The sequence below is a fragment of the Porites lutea genome, chromosome 5 (assembly GCF_958299795.1).
Source record: "Porites lutea chromosome 5, jaPorLute2.1, whole genome shotgun sequence".
Classification (NCBI taxonomy): domain Eukaryota; kingdom Metazoa; phylum Cnidaria; class Anthozoa; order Scleractinia; family Poritidae; genus Porites; species Porites lutea.
In genome coordinates this window covers 1,769,645-1,787,500 of record NC_133205.1, presented here as the reverse complement: position 1 = coordinate 1,787,500, position 17,856 = coordinate 1,769,645, and the positions used below count along the sequence as shown (strand labels likewise).

At 40.5% G+C, this 17,856-nt stretch overlaps 2 protein-coding genes across 3 annotated transcripts in view; one reads left to right on the top strand and one right to left on the bottom strand.

Annotated features, from left to right (window-relative positions):
• LOC140938988 (endophilin-A2-like) overlaps positions 1-12,060 on the bottom strand; it is a 14,399-nt gene extending 2,339 nt beyond the window's left edge. Inside the window, exons 1-9 of one of the 2 annotated variants that reach the window (XM_073388545.1) lie at positions 11,878-12,059; positions 11,718-11,786; positions 4,520-4,592; positions 3,797-3,940; positions 2,452-2,585; positions 2,017-2,083; positions 1,004-1,098; positions 400-503; positions 1-18 (exon numbers count right to left, since the gene is read on the bottom strand). The exon at positions 1-18 is cut by the window's left edge and continues 182 nt beyond it. In XM_073388545.1, coding sequence (XP_073244646.1) covers positions 1-18; positions 400-503; positions 1,004-1,098; positions 2,017-2,083; positions 2,452-2,585; positions 3,797-3,940; positions 4,520-4,592; positions 11,718-11,786; positions 11,878-11,922 — 749 coding nt within the window. In that variant the 5' untranslated portion in view covers positions 11,923-12,059. Of the gene's footprint in view, positions 19-399; positions 504-1,003; positions 1,099-2,016; positions 2,084-2,451; positions 2,586-3,796; positions 3,941-4,519; positions 4,593-11,717; positions 11,787-11,877 lie in introns of both variants that reach the window. The other variant, XM_073388546.1, reaches the window with a different exon arrangement.
• Positions 12,061-12,119: 59 nt separating this feature from the next.
• LOC140938991 (ADP-ribosylation factor-like protein 15) lies at positions 12,120-17,158 on the top strand. The gene is made up of 6 exons (XM_073388548.1): positions 12,120-12,299; positions 13,076-13,223; positions 14,074-14,133; positions 14,419-14,474; positions 15,352-15,504; positions 15,904-17,158. The coding sequence occupies exons 1-6, from the start codon at positions 12,237-12,239 to the stop codon at positions 16,060-16,062; spliced, it is 639 nt and encodes a 212-aa protein (XP_073244649.1). The 5' UTR covers positions 12,120-12,236; the 3' UTR covers positions 16,063-17,158.
• Positions 17,159-17,856: the final 698 nt, after the last annotated feature.

The window sequence follows — 17,856 nt, the reverse complement described above, 5'->3', positions numbered from 1 at the left end:
CTGCCAGCTTCTGAAACTCTGTCAAACAAGATTGTGTTTTGTATCATTAATTAGTTTGCAAAGCTAAAAAAATACCTGAGTGAATTTTATAATAGTATTATGCACACACTGTATATTGAGGCTGCATGACATATGAAATAAGACCAAAGATTAATTATTATTATTCAAAGATGAAGGAAGGAAAAGTTTATTAAATTGACAGAATGATGACGGGAAACATGCACCAAACCACTGGGAAAATTGAAAAGAAATAATAAAAATAGAAACTATTACGGATAACTGTTATAGACAAGTACACTGCCATCCATTATCTATTTTCTTCTACAGCCAGAATCAAACGATTGTTGATACGTCTAGTAATGTAAATGTGTAGGAGTGTAGTGCACTGCAGCCACATACTTGTTGTTCAGAGTTGCAACCAAGCTTTCCATGACATCATAGCAATGTTTATGATAGTCAAATACCGCTTCTGCTAGAGCTGCAAGCTGACTTACTTGTTCCACCTATTATAAAATAACCACAATACATGAATAATGTTATCCTTTGAAGTGGAAATGCATTCATTTGATGAAAAGGCTACATAACTGACTGTATGTTCCTTACTTCAGTAGAAACAGGCCTAGCCAGTAAGGATAATTATTACAATAAAATCATTGAGGGTTTGGTGATGAAGTGGGGTGGGCATATACTGTAAAGTAGTTTAGGCCATTTTTGTTTTTGCTAAAACGGCTTAAATCTTGTGTTTACTACTGAGAACCTGTTAACTTTTTCCTTTTAATTGTTTATCAAATGATTTTTTATTCAACTCTGGTTTTGCAGTAATCATAATAGTGGCTGATACATTAATACTGTTACTAACGTTTGCACTGTAGGTTGCACTAAAAGCCACATGGTTACATGTTGATGTATGGTATATGAAGCAGGAGATTTGAACCAAAGCAAGCATTAAAATAAGCCAGAGAAAAGTAACGGCTCTTTAAGTGAGATGTATACAGTCACTTACATCAGAAGACTCAATGAGATTCAACATGCTGTTATAGCAAACTTCTTTGGATTCTTCAAACTTTTCCTCTGCAGCTCTAATTTCTTCCTCTGGAACTAAAAGGGTAGCATGGTATTCAGGATATGCTTCCAAAGATGTCAACCTTGGAAAGCCAAAAAATTCTGGAGGCTGACACTCTTGCAATATTAACACACCCTACCCCCAATAAACACAAATCAACCCATTCTTCAAAACATTACATGGCTGTGGCTCTGGACATTACATGTAGTCTTACATACATGTAAACTAGAATAGACCATCAACAATCACTTTGGTCCATGACTATAATGACAAATAAAAGCCACTCAAAAATACCACCAGAAACTGTTCTATGAACTTAAAAATCAAAATCATCTTAATGTCTTGGGAAAACAAACAATAGCACTGAAAAGTTCTGTTGTCGTCTTTTCGCTGTTCTTCAAGATTTATTATTTAATTCTCAGTGTCTCAGTATTCTACAGTTTAAGTTAATTAGCATTCACGCGTCGAAATCGGCTCGCCTCTTTCACTTCTACATTTCGAGGCTAAATAGCGTGATTTACAGAATGATTCGACTAGCGTGAATCTCCGAGTCTTCGTTTCTAAATCTGAATTCTTGTGTTCATGACCACTGCTAGCTCAAAACTGAATTTTTAAATATGGCGCTAGAATGCAAAATACCCTAAGGGAATTTAGGGGACGCGTTACTATTGGCAACGCGGATATAATTTATAACAAGCTCAATAGATATTTTCATGATCCAGGAGTTGGTGACCCATACAGATGACTGGGAGATTTCTGTCATATCTGACAGAGTCCTGCATAATCCCAGATAGTTGGTTATACATTTGTATATCATAATGCGCTTATCGACATGTCAGCCACAGTAAACATTTTGGCCTATTACAACATGACTGCCTGTGTATGGACATATATGGTGGTCAACTGAACTCTTACAGTGTACAAACATTGTGCATACACTGTACCATCTGTACCTTTGTGTGCTTTTCTCTTTTTGCAATCAAAATCAAGTCGTCTGCCCTGAAGCTTTTTTCTGTGGTGCTGTGAAAATGAAAATAATAGTAACATTATAAAAAAAACTTCTTAACACCAAATTGAATTTAAAATCAAAGAGTTAACACTATCATTAATTTTGACAAATATAATTATTACAGTGTAATCCTATTCTCCTCACATGATGTAGAACCTCAGTCATACCATCTTACAATACTAAGCATTAAGGTACTTTCTATCCTAACGATGGTTTCATAACTTCTAAATGTACATGTACACTTTGCTGCAATAGTCAAATTGAAGTTTCCACTCTTCCAACCAGTTCACAAACACAAACAACAAAAAAGGAAAGCCAGCACTAGAAGCTCTTTACTGGTTTAATTGCACAACATGAGAGTTCAAAACCATTTGAGTACCATTATCTCCTTGATATCTCTGTTCTTCAGCTGTTCAAGTGGGTCCAAGAAATTTTGCTTGACACTTGAATCAAGAGCTTCCTTTATTTCAGCTAAATTTGAGAATGCTTCTCCAGCATCCTTCAGTGCTTGACCTGAAATAAAGAATGTCAACGCAATTTTAGTCTCTTTTAAATACAGTGAAATCTGCTATTATATAGGAAGTGGATTGCATCTTAAGGTACAGTAAAGTGGATATCAATACAAGTAAATCCCAGGCTCATCTTCACACATTTTTCTGTAAACGAAACCTGTATTATTTTTGACCCAGACATCTTGTTATTGTCCAGGCCAAATACAGTGACTTAATAAGGAGCCCGCAGAATGATTAATCATTATGTTTTGGTCGTGAGTTCCACAGTACTACATGTAGGACAGCTATTTGAAAATTGTGGTCACCAGAACTCTTTGTATTGGGTAATGAACAACAAGAGGGTTCTATGATGTTGATCATAAGGACTAATCAGGCGTATCACAGTTTGAAAGATCTGTTATCCTGTATATGCAGATCAGTCAGGGCCTTGTAGACAATCAAAAGAATCAAATAGCCCTAAACATCACTAAATACAGGTGTAATTAACAATTATTCCTCAAGCACGCATGGGCTCTGAGTCAATAGCCCATGAGGGTGAGAGGAATAATTGTTGTTTTACTAAAATCCAACTAGCTGGTAAAAAATATCGAGACAAAACAACTTTATCTAGTAAAACATGATTCAGCCACCATTTTGGTTTTCAAAGCAAGCGCTTTTCGCTATTATTGGGCTATAACATATAGGCTAGTAGTAGCTCAACCAATCAGAATTCAGCATTGATAATAGATCACTAGCTGGATTTTACTAATAACACATGGTCATATGATGCACAGGGTAGGAAGTCAATCTGATTTGCCAAGTTCCCTACTCCTCATACCCCTGACCCTTCCCCCATTAAAAAAGAATTTGCTTATCCCATGAAATACACTCCACCTACACTCCAAAGAACTCATTAAACTGCGTTACTGTGCTTTCCAGATCAAATTGGACTTTAGAAATGTTGGTTCTGGAGGAAAGGGGTAAACCAAGTTTATTTGAGAAAAACTCATCAGAGCCATCGCTGAGATATGAATATTCAGGGCACAAATGAGAGGGACTTGCAAGCAGCCTCTTTGCTCCATCGTAGCTGTTGAATGAAACAAGTGTCTGCTTTCCCTGCTAGCGGAGGTCTCTCATGACAAAGTGTGAGAGACCTCTGTGAGCAGGGAAGTGTCTGCTTGGTATATTTTTACTTTTTGATAGCATGAGAGTGCTGCACATGTACTATCTTACCAAACAGTGACTCTTCCCCCAGATCTTCTCCACCTTTCATCATAGTTTCTCCCAGTAGGCCCTCGGGTTGAGGGTATCGTGATACTTTAGCCTCTCCACGGACTTTGTGAACAGTTGACTGCATTGTGAGCTTGGCTCGGGCCGCTTTAAATGAACATCATAAACAATTTGTCATCCTCTTACAGTACATGTACAGTGTAAACCTGTTCATCATGAGGCTCCAAACAGATCGAATAAATTTGATCGCCAAGCACCGTCGAAAAGGCAAAAGTGCACGCGCAAATGAGTTGACCTCAAAACCCGAGCTGTAAAACCACGCGACCCCCAGCAGATCCCCCACCACTGCGCATGACCGAGACAAGGGAAACCCCAGACCAGCATTGTTCTGCGTTTAACTTAGCTTAAATTACATTTAACCACATTACATACTTTGAAAGTCGTTGTACAAACAAATACTGGTATATGAAACCCTTACAAGTGTAAAAGGTATTTAAACGATACAGTCAAAATAATTTCCAAGGGTGTCCTATCTCCAAAGAGCTCAGATCTCTGAAATGGCTACCACAGCCCAAACTGTGTTCTTCTTGGAAAGACACTGTCTGGGCCATTCACTTTTTTTACAGGGTAAGGTATTGCAATGAAAGTACATGGGAAATAAGCAGCTTTTTAGTTCAAAGTGTGGAAAATATGTGAATAGACGTTTTGGAAGGATTATGCATGTACCTGGATTAGGCTGAAGATATTCTTTGGTTTTGTGGCTTACATGTTCAACAAGTCCTGCAGTTACATCAGTTTTCTAAAATAATAAAAGAGAGGGGGGAAATGGGAAATAAACAATGAAAAATAAAGTACTGTTGGTGACCATAATATTTACAATAAACCTTAATATTATCAATGTTTAAATAACATTCTCAATTATTTTTGGTATTCCAGTAGAAAAACTATAAATTATAAATTATTATAAATTATTTTTGGTATTCCAGTAGAAAAATGGACTGCAGCAACATTATTTCAGGCAAAATATCTTACTCCAAAAATTGGAAAGAGGAAAAACAGTTCAAATTTCAGCTAGTTACCCCTGTGACCCAACTAGCAACCCTCTCCTTCTCTTTCCTCACAGCAGTTTCTTTTCAGCTACAGTGTAACCCTTTCACCCCAAAGAGTGACCAACATTTTAATATATTTTCTCCTTAAGTCACAGAGCTCAATCAAACATAGTAAAGCAAATAAGAAAAGGTTATTATCAACCAGTGAAAATTGTCTTGACTGTTAAACAAATTCTCCTTATTTGTATATGTACTAAAGGGAATGCATGGAGAACAGTGTGGAGAATATGAAACCTGATTGATTAATGCTACTTTTCACTAGCAACGGAGTCGGAGTTGTAATCAGAAGCATAAAACTATATGATCTAGTGAAAACAGCATTCTGATTCTGCTTAGGACTCTGTTGCTTAAGATCAAGTGAAAACTAGCTTGTCAGAGTCGTAAGCACAAGTGGATGAACTAAACCAATCACAAAGCGGGGGAATGTGCACTGTGATTGGTTTCTCCTTCCGTTTTGCTTCTGACTCCGACAATCTGGTTTTCATTAGATCGTAAGCAACAGAGTTGTAAGTGGAATCAGAAGAAAATGGAAACGTTCTGATTCTTCTGACTCCGATTCTGTCGCACTTATGACTTTGCTTCCAACTCCAATTTTTGATTTTCACTAAGTCATAAGCACTCTTGTGGCTCCCCTTATGACTTTGACTCTGACTTCATTGCTAGTGAAAACCAGCCGTTATTGTCCTCACACAAATTCTGCAGGCTGATTTCCACACAATTCCTGAGGGAATTTGTCGACAGAATTTTCTCTTTGAGGGGGGGTGACTAGGGGTACGCAAATCTGCCAATCTGTTATGATTTATTAACCAAACCCACCCTTCAATTATTGCACTGAATCCAAAATCCAGGCAAAAATATTTTAATAATATTTTTAATAATATTTTTAATATTTTAATATTTTAATTACACGCAAAGTCCAAAATCCAGGTCCAAAAATAGATGAATCCGCAATCTGCTGCAATTGCTGTTGTGACCGATCTGGTCGGCAAATAATGGAAGATTACAACGGATTCAACCTTGGACGATGGCTTTATTTCGCCTACACGACTCGTGGCTCCTGATTCCTAGTCAGGCGTTACAATGTCCTACCGAGAGGGAGTCTGGGTCCTAATACACAACATCCCTCCCCATTTAGATAGCGAACAATAACATTTAGCAGAAGTAGAAACAAAATAATAATTGGTCCAATAAACATAAACATGGACTAGCAACAATGTCAACAATGTCTGTGAGAATTCAGTGTCTCTAAAATTTAAGTACAATAGTCTTTGAGATAACTTGGGGCCACTCTGTGTCTCTGGGACCTCCTAAGTGGGACTTCAGGCTCAATAACATTTGGTTCCGGTATCACCACACTCTGCTGCGGGGTCAGCTTATCCTGCTTGTGGGGCTCCCCGGTCACCACCACTTCCGGTACACTTGGTGTATCATCATGTGTATCACCATTCTCTAGCAGTTTCTTTACATGAGATGTATTGCGGGAGTATTGGGCTCCTCCTGGAGATTGCACGATCAAGCTGTTCCCGTGCTTGTTTACCACAGTGTACGGACTTGGTTCAAAACGGGTTGTGAGCTTATTTTTCCTCTCTTGTTGCACTAGCACTTGATCTCCAGGAAGTACCTCTGAGTACCTCGCATTCCTTTGCATGTCAGCGTACGCTTTGCTCTTACTCTTCTGTTCGTTGTCCCTATCACGCACTTCTTGTTCGACATGTACATCGCTCAGCTCAGGAAGCTTGGTGCGTACTTTCCGTCCGAAGAGCAGCTCGGCGGGGCTTACACCAGTCGTTGGGTGAGGTAAGCTTCTGTACGCTGCAAGATAAACATTCAGCTCTTTCTTCCAGTCCTTCTTTTGAGCATGTGCGATTTGGAGCCTTTTCAGAAGTGAGCTATTTTGGCGCTCAACTTCTCCATTTGCCTGGGGCCATTTTGCTGTTACCCTGTGGTGTCTGATTCCCTGCTGCTCCATGTACTCTGTAAACTCTGTTGCTACGAACTGTGGTCCATTGTCAGATGTCAAGCTCTCAGGTAGACCATGTCTTGCAAATATCTCTTCCAGACTCGAGATGACTTTAGAGGCAACTGTGGATCTCATGATGTCTATCTCGTAGTAGCGACTATAGTAGTCAACGACGACCAGAATGGACTCACCAGTGGGAAGTGGTCCGAGCAAATCAATTGCCAAATCTCTCCATGGTCCAGTCGGCAATGCTGTGCTCCTGATAGGCTCTGGTGGGCTGGGACGGCTGACTAACTGACATCCATAGCAGGTTTTACAGTGTTTTTCAGCATCCTTTTCCATCCCGGGCCACCACACTTTACTGCGCAACTTCTGTTTAGTTCCGACGATGCCCAGATGACCTTCGTGAGCGAGAGACAACACCCTGGGTCTGAGTTTCTTCGGGATAACGATTCTTGTTCCTCTTAGTATCAATTGTCCAATGCTGCACAGTTCACTACTACATGGGAGGTATTTCTTGTAGGCTAGCTGGTCCCACGGTTTTCCGTTTAGGCATTCCTTGACTGCACAGAGTTCTTCATCGATTGCTGAGGCTTCTTCCACTTCTCGTGTAGTCATAGCACAGGGGGTCGCATTTATGGCTACAAATCTGACATATTCCTCGGCTTCAGCTGAGTGACTGCTGCTGGTTTTTAGATTTCCCACTAGCCTTGAGAGGGGGTCAGCAATGTTGCTCGGCCCAGGCTCATACTTGACCTTGAATTTGTATGGCTGCATTCGTAACACCCATCTTTCAATGCGTGCGCAGGGTTTTGACCTTGGGCCGTAAATAACTTCCAGCGGCTTGTGATCCGTAACAAGATCAAATGGCACACCATACACATAGGGATGGAACTTTTCGCAGGCCCATACGAGTGCCAGGGCCTCTTTCTCTGTCTGCGAATATCTTCTCTCGGTGTCTGTCAGACTACGACTTGCATAGCAGATGACTCTCGGTCCATTCTTCTGCTTTTGGGTCAGTACCGCTCCCAGTCCAACAGGGCTGGCATCAGCAATCACTTGGGTTGGGGCATCTTTGTCGAAGTACCCCAAAGTCTCAGCACAGGTCAATCGCTCTTTTAGCTCCTGAAACGCCTTCTTCTGTTCACCTCCAAACACGAAAGGGGTCCCTGACTTTGTCAGGCGACGTAAGGGCTCAGATACCGTTGCCAGGTCGGGTATGAAGCGGCCACAGTAGTTTACAAGCCCAAGAAAACTTCGGGTTTCTGATACCGTTCGAGGTTCTCGTGCCTCTTTCACGGCTTTCACCTTTTCTTCTGTGCAACTGATCCCGTTCCCGGACAATACCATGCCAAAGAATGTGAGTTTATCCATGCTAAACTGGCACTTTTCTGCATTGAGGGTCAGTCCACGTTCCTTTAATCTCACAATTACTTTCTCCAACCGCAAATCGTGCTCTTTCTGGTCTCTACCATGTATGATGATGTCATCTGAAATGTTCTCTTGCCCTTCTATACCCGCAAGTGCCGTCTGGATCTCGTACTGGTACTGTTCAGAAGCAGAGTTAACACCAAACAATAGTCTCTTGTATCTGAACAGACCGCAGTGGGTAGCAAACGTAGTAATCTCTCGGGATTCTGGGGAAAGCTCAAGCTGGTGATATCCCCACTTAAGGTCAAGTTTGGAGAATACCTTGCTGCCACTTATGCTCTGAGTAATCTCATCAACAGTAGGGATCGGGTGTCTGGCTCTTCGTATTGCTTTGTTAGCCCTTCGCATGTCAATGCAAAGACGGATGTCACCCCCAGATTTTGGGACAACAACAATTGGGTTAACCCATGGTGTGGGCCCCTGTGCAGGTTCAATAATGTCTAGTTCAATGAGTTCTTTAATCTTTTCTTCCAACTTTGATCTCATGCTGAACGGAGTCCTCCGCATCGGCTGTGCTACTGGCGTCACATTGGGGTCGATGTGGAGCTGTACTGCTCTGTCTTTCAACTTTCCAACGCCGCTGAAAACATTTGGGTACTTCTGTTGCAGGATCCCACCAATGGTCTGTGGGTCTGCAGTTACTGCAGCGATGCCAATCCCTATTTTCAGTACGCCTAGACTAGTTGCAGTGTCCTTCCCCAGAAGGGGGTCTCCTTCACCATTAATCACACAAAATTTGGCACTAGCAGTATTGCTTCCTGCAGAGACTTCACAGGAGAATGTTCCTATCACATCAAGTGGTGTCTGGGATGCGTAGGCATAGAGTTTCCTACTCGAGCGAGCTGATTCGCACTTCACTTTGTTTTTCTTCAACCACTCCCATGTTTCCTTGTCAATGATGTTAGTGCTTGCTCCAGAATCTATGATCATGTTCAGCTTACAACCTCCAACGGTTACTTCAATCTTCTCATTCCTGCCTCCTACCGTAAAAGCATACCCTGGTTCCTCTTCTTCGTTGTGGCAACCAACCATATTTGCGGCACCTCCCTTGGGGTTCCTGTGGCCTTTGGTTTGTTTTTGCTTTTCTTCACCTTTCTGCTTGGTCCTGCACTGCTCTTGAAAATGTCCTTCCAGCCCACATCGATGGCAGAATTTACCTCTTGCTGGACAGTTAGAATCTCGACCGAAATGTCCGGTTCTACCACATCGGTAACAAGTTTTCTCACGGCCGGTTTTGGTACCTCGTGACTGATTTCTCTTGCCATGGCCTGTCTTTGTTCCCTCTATGCGGTTTACACTAGCTGAATTCTCTCCCTTTTCCTCTATGGTCATTGCAGCAAGCTGTGCGTCGACTTTTTCGCAGTTCTGGGCGATTTCAAGCGCTCTAGCTAAAGTGAGGCCTTGACGTTCTTCCAGGAGTTTTCGTTTTATGTACGTGCTGGTGCACTTGCAGAGGATTTCATCACGAATTTGGTTATCTGTATCTTCGCCATAGTCACAATCTTTCGATGCTCGTCGGAGTCTGGTTGCAAACTGTCGGATTGTTTCCCCTGGTGCTTGAATTAGCTGTCTGAAACAGTGTCTAGCATACGTAGTGTCGACTTTGGGAGCGAAGTATGCGTTCAGTGCATCGACCGCTTTCCGGTAATCTTTCACATCTCCCGTGTTCGGCAGGGTAAGGAAAATATCTTGAACATCGGGTCCCGCGAGATGGAGCATTAATGCACGTCTCCTCTGCCTGTTGTTCGCGTTGTCTTCATTTAGAATTAAGCCTTTGCCATCTGCAAATAGTTCGAAAGCTGTCAGCCACCGTTTCCATCGCAAGCCAAGCGTGTTTTGGTCCCCATGACAGTCGAATGTTTTGATATGGTTTCGTTCATTATCGTCCATGTTTCTCGCGAACTGTTCGTCTCGCTGACTTCTTGGGATCTTGTTTTACCCTCGTCGCCAATGTTGTGACCGATCTGGTCGGCAAATAATGGAAGATTACAACGGATTCAACCTTGGACGATGGCTTTATTTCGCCTACACGACTCGTGGCTCCTGATTCCTAGTCAGGCGTTACAATGTCCTACCGAGAGGGAGTCTGGGTCCTAATACACAACAATTGCAGGATCCAGAAATCCATTAAAATCTCGCTTTGAATCCGAAATCCAGGCAAAAATATTTTCAAAATCCACCGATCCATTCGCCTATTCATCCCTTTCCTCTTTGGTTGTCATTTCATTAATTCTTATAACTGTTTCTTGTATATTGATATTCAAGGAGCTCTGTGCTCTAGCAGAGCCCAGTGGCCCCTGGCGCCTAACTTTTGCTCTTGGGCGACTAGAAAATCTTCCTTTTTTCATACAAATCATATGCTGGGCACCCTAGATTTTACAGATTAAGAGCACATGGGCTCCCTCCAGTTTTCCTTAGAGCACAGCCTTGATATTGTAAGGAGAAAGCTGATGTTGGTTACTCTTGGCCCTAAAAGGGTTGCAATGTAAGTCAATGCCAGTTATCTTTACCTCCATGTGATCCAGGTTCCACATGAAGATTTAGTAAACATAGACCCTGTCAAGGTTCTTTTTCTCAAAGGGAAAAATGTTTTAGTGCCTCTAATTATTGATTAATATTACAAAATGCTTTAAAGTCAAAATCTTAAAAAGGCACCCAGGATTGTAAGGAGCTTTTAAGTGGAGGATATCAGTGATGCTGGGTATACAAAATGCATATCGACCACACATATCTCACAACAAAGTTGAGATGGGTATTTCAAACAGATTTTGGCACCATTCTTGGTGTTTACACCCGGTTTGATAAAATTTATGCATTCTTTGTAACAGGTGCACAACTTAAGATGGAATTATCCATCGAAAAGGGATTAACCTCATTGTTGGATTATATAATATCACATATACACGGTTATATTGAATAAAGGTTTCAAAACATTAGTGTAAAACGATAAGCTATCACGTACACTTAAGATTCTGTGACTCACAGCTCAAAGGAAGACGCAATTCAAGTGCGTTCGTGAAATAGATCGTAGTTTTTGTTTTTTATTGAGCATTGCTGAAACAACTGCAGGTTACAGCGATAAAAATAGAAGCTTGACTAACAGTTTCCAAATTACGCCTTAAAAATACGACAGATTGAAATCAGCAGCATGTGAAAACCGGGGAATGGAGGCCAATTACAGGCTACAGCTGTGGCTGGAATGTGGTAGTTATGCTCAAGAAAATAAACACTAACACGAAATCTGTGAGAAGAGAAAAATAACAAAATGAAGTCAGGGCAGCAACAAGATCTGCGTTCGTGGATAATTTCGAGTGTAAGTGCCATTTGACAGTGAGTGTCATTCAAGCCTGGGTTTCTCATGCCAAAACCGCGCCATGGTCGCAATTTGACTCATGAAACTTGTGATAGCTTATCCAATACTTACTCTTTCTAACTCTACAAACTCTTCGTCTAGCCTTGATCCCTTGGCGCTTCCAATTTTTTCACTCATGAACTGTGACACGAAACGGAAATCAAATTTGTGAATTTCTCAAAGAAGCTAAGCGATCAGCAACCACAGCGCGAGAATCCCAACTTGTTCTTACCTGATTAGCTTTGTTAATCTGTTTTTTGAACCCTGCTAAAGACATGATGACTTTTCCTTGAACTAACGGCTTTTTGATCGTACAAGGTGAACGTTTTTTAACAGCGAAATACACGTAAAACGACAAAAATAGCACTTGCTTAACCCCTGACTTGACTTGTCACATCGAAGTTGCCTACTCACTTCCTTCGAACGGAAGATCTGGGTTCTAGTCATGTGATTCAAAATGGCAGATGTGAGGAAAACAAGAGCGGAAAGAGTGGAAAGCCCGCGTAAAGCGTTATTTTTTCGCCTTTGGCGTCCCTAGCGATGGAGAATTTTTTAATCGCTACTTGATTTACAGCATCTGATCTGTGAATAATGGGTGAGAAATGCCAGTGGTGCTCCTTGATGTGTGCCTTATGTCGTATTGGATGTTATCGGGTATGAGTTTTTTAAAATTTACCTTCCTTTTTGACGATAAGGCTCAAATGGATTGTACCGCAGATAAGATCCTTATCACAAGTCAAACTTTTTTTGCCACACTCGACGTGATCATGAAGGATAAGGGAACAGTCCAATGATCATGTAAAGCTTGATGAAAGTTCTTAACAAATCCGGTCACAGTCGAAGCATTTAGAACGTCTCCATTCATAATCAGAAAAGAGATCATAACCATAATTCCAGGTAAAGCAGACGTGAATTTAAAGAGTAAGTTTAAGCTAAAACAGATAATATACATAAAGTTATTCCTTGTGTAGGTGAAAAATTAGGTTTCTACAGTGCAGTACCAAGAAGTCACAGCGTCATATTGACAACCATCTAAATGTAGTAGAACTAGTTTCTTAAAACTCTTTGGGTGGTAATAATGAGGTGGCCATTTTAATTTAATTTGGGGTATGCTGTTGCACCAGGTCCTCTGAGGGTGAATTTTAACAAGTGACATCACAGGTAGCCCAAGCTCGAAATATAAGCGTTGGCGAATATTGGCATTGTTGCGTGTAACATTCGAAACACAAGGATTTGTCTGGGGAAGAAACTATCATTTCTGTGACCTAAAAAAAAAAAGGATTTCAATAAAAAAAGAGCTTACATTACATAAAACAATGTGTGTTACGTTTCTCCTGTGTGGTTTATGGGCTGACTTATGGCTGTTTTATGGGGCTGTAAACGGTGCATATATTCTTAATGGAAAGCTTAACAACGAAATACTATTGTAGTGTGGGCAAACACTCTGCTGTAAGGAGCCGGCAGCACCAAGACCGACGTATCCAGTGATTGCGATTGGATTGAGCCAAGCTGGCAAATCATTGCTTTGTGCTCTACTGAGTGCTGAAACTGTAACAGATGAATTGCAACCCACAGTTGGTAAGTCTTTATGATGTCAATGAAGCCAGAAAGTGAAAATTTATTTTATTTTTTTATTGTTGCTTATTTAATTGCTCATGCCAAATCCCCTACAAATGAACTCTTACCCTAATAAGATGTAGGCTATATTAGGCTTGTCACCACGAGATACATGATTGTATAATGCAAGGTACCCAGTAACATTCCAGGGCAAAAAAAATGAATTCCAGCTTCCCTTTTGGACAAACAATTCTTGAATTGCACTTGTTCAGATCCACTGCTTGCTTGTCTTACTGTAAATCTTCTATTAAGCCCCCCTCTCAAATAAACCCCCTCCCTCTAATAAGCTCCCCCTTTTCAAGGGAAGAAAGTTTATAAGCCCCCCTAGTAAACCCCCCTCCCCTCCCCTAAATATTCTTCACTAATAAATGGTAGACTGTATTAATCAATCACGACTGTAAAACTTCATTTGGACTGATCTGGGAAGGTTTATTTACCAACTAGAAGTTCGGATTTGTTTTTGATCCTCGGCTTCATGACCTCCAACTTCTTGTACTTGAGCATTTCTACTTTGTATTCTAGTTTTTTAATGGAGAACTGGTACCATCGTCTTTTCTAAATTAAATAAGCCCCCCTGTCTCTATTAAGCCCTCCCCCCCTCAAATGGGTTTGAAAATAAATGTAAATAAGCCCCCCGGGGGGCTTAATAGAGAACTTACAGTAGTTAATTTTAAGATGGCTTGCCGGACCCTTGCCTATCAGGCAAGTAACCTAAAAAGACTTACCATACTTACTTAAGACCTGTAGACTGTAGATATTTAAAAAAGGTTTTGTGAAGTCCTACAGTTGTACATACCCTACATTTTTTCAGGTTTCTCTGTGAAAGCTGTCCAGCTGCCCACAGCTATCCTTAATGTAAAGGAACTTGGAGGTCAGTCTGATATACCTTCATACATGTAAACCTTTTGTTGTTCATATACAGTAGTGTAGAGATTTTCTGTTGGTATTTCCTTGATTCTGAATAAAAGCCAGTCAATGGTGTTGCTTAGTATAGTGTATTGGGGTAAAAGCAAAGTGCAACAAAAAAATATAACAACACTCTTTCAAATTCCAAGAACTGTATATGTGAATAGGAAGAAAAATGATCAGTGAAATTAAATTGTCAGAAAACTGTTATTTTTACTTTTCTAATGAATCTGTTTCTGTATGAGTTTAGGTGGAGACAATGTCAGAAAATACTGGTCTCATTACTTTGAAGGAGCACTTGGTGTGGTGAGGACATTTTTTATGTTACACTAGAGATTTTTTTAAGGTCATTTCTTTAACATTGTCTCTTTTCTGTGGTTTTCTTTATCTTGTGTGAAAAACCTTCAGAAAGAGCTGGTGTAACTACTGTATTTAGATCTTGTTTATTGGCTGACATTTTTGTTTCTTTGCGGTTCGAAAGCCTATCAGTTTTCATTTCACACTTTGTGCTAAAAAAATGATACTTCTCTGTTTAGGGTAGATCAACAATCATGCTCTCAGTTAATATTATTCAAATTATGTTTCACTCTTTACAGTCCATGTATTGACAGACATCTTTCTTGGGAGTTGTAAAAGTGAGATCACCACAGTGACCTCTATAAATAACTTTACAGACACCTCCCTTATAGGAGAATCTTTGTTTACATTTTCTGCCTCATTAACATATGCTCATCATTATCTGATGAAGCTAATAAAATAAAACCCCTGAATATTGAAAGAGCATAACAATTTCAGTTATCTCTGAAAATCTGAGCCCTATATACCCAATTGTTTCGGAGAAATTCTCTTTTAAAAACTCAAAATTGTACAAAAAATATATGGCTCATAAATTTTTTGCCACCCAGCAATTACACAGTTTTAGATGGCTGATATTTCCTTCAATATTGCTTTTAATAAGCTGAAAATTGCACAAATTGTTTAAGTTAATAAGCTTTTTCAACGTTTGCATTAAGTTCATATATATGGCCACGGCTTCTGTGAGTTAAGTCGTATGCCAATGAGGAAAACTGTAAACAAGGACGTCAACAAAGATTCGCCTATATGGAGTCTTGCTATGAAGTTAAGCTGTATGTTATTAAGAGTAATTTTTTATTGCAGTTTTAACAGCTTTTTCCTGTGTTAGGTGTTTGTTGTGGACAGTAGTAGTAATGATGATGATGTGGACTTGGCAGCAGCTGAGCTCAAAGAAGCTCTCTCCCACCCCTCCCTAGAAACCCTTCCACTTTTAGTATTGGCAAACAAACAAGATGTACAGGGAGCACGTAGCGCAGATGAGGTCAGTAATAAGTCTTTTTCAAGTTTAACTTCAAAATGCATTAAATGCATTTTGCTCCAAAGGGTTTTCTTGTTAACCCCTCTCTCCTCAAAAACCAACACTTCCAAATTCAAATAGCGCGTTTTCACTCTTGTGGCCAGCATCTGTGCAAATTTGATGGAACAAAAGAAAGCGTTTACATAAACTGAAAAGTTCAACTCTGGAGCACCAATATGGCCGCTGTTTCGTTGTTTTGGAACGCCAATATAGCGGCCACGACGTCATGTGAAAACGCTGTATTCGATCTGGAACGTACAGACTCGATTAAACGAGTTCTTAAGAAGTCCCAAGTGCTCCAAGGGTTATGAACAAGTGAAAAAGGATTACAAGAAATGTGAATAGTTATTTCTCAATCCATAGCTATCAAGAATGATGGGCCTGGATGTGATAGCTCGTAACAGGGAGTGGCATATACAGCCCTGCTCCAAAAACGACGTGGAGGCTGCTCGACAGGGGCTCGGCAAACTGGTGACGTTCATGTGTCCCGAGAAACAAGCTGTAGAAGAGAATCGGATATGAACTGTTGTTCAAACAGCTACGCGCAGTTGTATTACAAGTCATGTTTAACATGCCCATATATGTGCAGTTGCTTAGGAAACTTTTGATCTGTAGTCTTCTAGAGTGTGTCACAGATCGGAGTGGCATAAGGTAATACAGTCGACTTTTAACGTCCGTGAACTCGGGATAGGTATCCTCCGCGAAGGTTCTTAATAACTGACACTAAAGAGTTTTGGCATTGATGACGGGAAGGAGTTCTCGTACGAGCTTCAACTGAGTGCGAAATTTGAAAATGCACGCGTGGTCATTGACGCTTTTATAATTCTAATTGATGCCAAAGCTCCCTTCTCTTCAGTCCATTAAAACGCGTAAAAGGAACTTCTTTATTAAGTCCAAAATTGAAGAATAACGCTCTATAATTTATTGGACAGACGATAAAGTACAGTCGTGAGAAGACTTCTTTTCCTCGCTTTTGATAGTTACTAACGAACAGCGGAACAAACTAACGTCTGTCTAAAACGACAAATGATTTTGTCAATGCAATAACTTATGTGAAAGTTTTTAACAGGGGTTCAGATCTTGCGATTAAGCTTTCACGATTAATAAGTGGCCGGGTATTCCGAACTTTAGCCGCAATCAAGTCAACTAAAGGATGGGCCTCGAAAACCACGCATAGCCTAAACCATCGGCAGTTTGTTCATAGTAACCCTGGGGATTCTGATGACAAAAGTTTTAAAGGGAGTAAAACGACATTTCCCTAACAGCGTGCGAACAGCGTTCTTCAATAAAGCAAGCATCTTACCGACAGTTCTGTTTTCTATAGTTTTTTTTTTCCCGCATCTTGTGCTGTATCCAATTCTAGAGTGTTTGAAATAGTCCTGTGACCCAGCAAAAGGAGCAAAAAAATTATAGGTAAATTAGATGTATACATTAATTTATATACCTATTAAAATGCTATTTAACCCGTTAAACAAAAAATGTATGGATAAGAAGTGCTTCTTGTTGATGTTGTTTATGCTTTGAACAAGTAAAACAGAATTCCGGTTTTCGGACCTGCACGACCCCGGAACTGATTTAGGCTTCCTCTTGTGTGGGTTTTGATATCAACCAGCCGGACTGGCGTGCCACGGTCGTGCATTAACTGGTAAGCCTTGATTAACCTTAAAATAATAATACTGCGCGACAAATAATACTGCAAGACAACACGGAAATTGCCTGTGGGACCAAAATTAAGGGGAATAGGGAGCTGGGAAGAGTGGGTTTGCAATCCTGTCTGAAAGTAACTAAAGAGGCCCTTTTCAAAATACGAACTGCTTTTGAATTTCAAGAGGGTAGTGCTTTTCTGACGCAAATCCTCTTCACGCGATGAAGACTATATGCCGTACTCGAGAAAGTTTGTACGCGAATGCTACGGCTCGAGTTCCTAATCCCTTACCCTCTTATATAACCTCGTTCATGTGTCTTCCATGTAAAGTGCTGTCTCTTTTAACCAACTACAGTTAAAAGATCAAACGGTAGTGAAAATGAAACGGCGTTAAAAGACGTGTCTTAGAGGTACTCTGTAAACTGTAGTACCAACAGAACGACAGTCTATACCTCAGCTCGTGAAATCCCTACCCGTCACAGACCTCTAACACGAAAAAGGAACCCCTCTCGGGCTGAGCTTTCAAGGAAATCCCAAGGAAGGATCAAATGTGATGCTGCCTTTTGGGCTGTTTTTTCAAATTGTTCAACCCTATCGCCAGAGGTCCGTTCTCAAAGTAACTACATGTACGATAAAATAACCGTTCGGCAACGTTCCAGAATTTTTTTTTT

What these genes read in the sequence shown, in the direction of transcription:
- LOC140938991 (XM_073388548.1), top strand. Translation starts at nt 12,237, where the DNA reads ATGGGTGAGAAATGCCAGTGGTGCTCCTTGATGTGTGCCTTATGTCGT. An exon ending in TGAATTGCAACCCACAGTTG is followed by an intron (nt 13,224 to 14,073) that starts GTAAGTCTTTAT and finishes ACATTTTTTCAG; the next exon opens with GTTTCTCTGTGAAAGCTGTC. An exon ending in GAGCACGTAGCGCAGATGAG is followed by an intron (nt 15,505 to 15,903) that starts GTCAGTAATAAG and finishes CTCAATCCATAG; the next exon opens with CTATCAAGAATGATGGGCCT.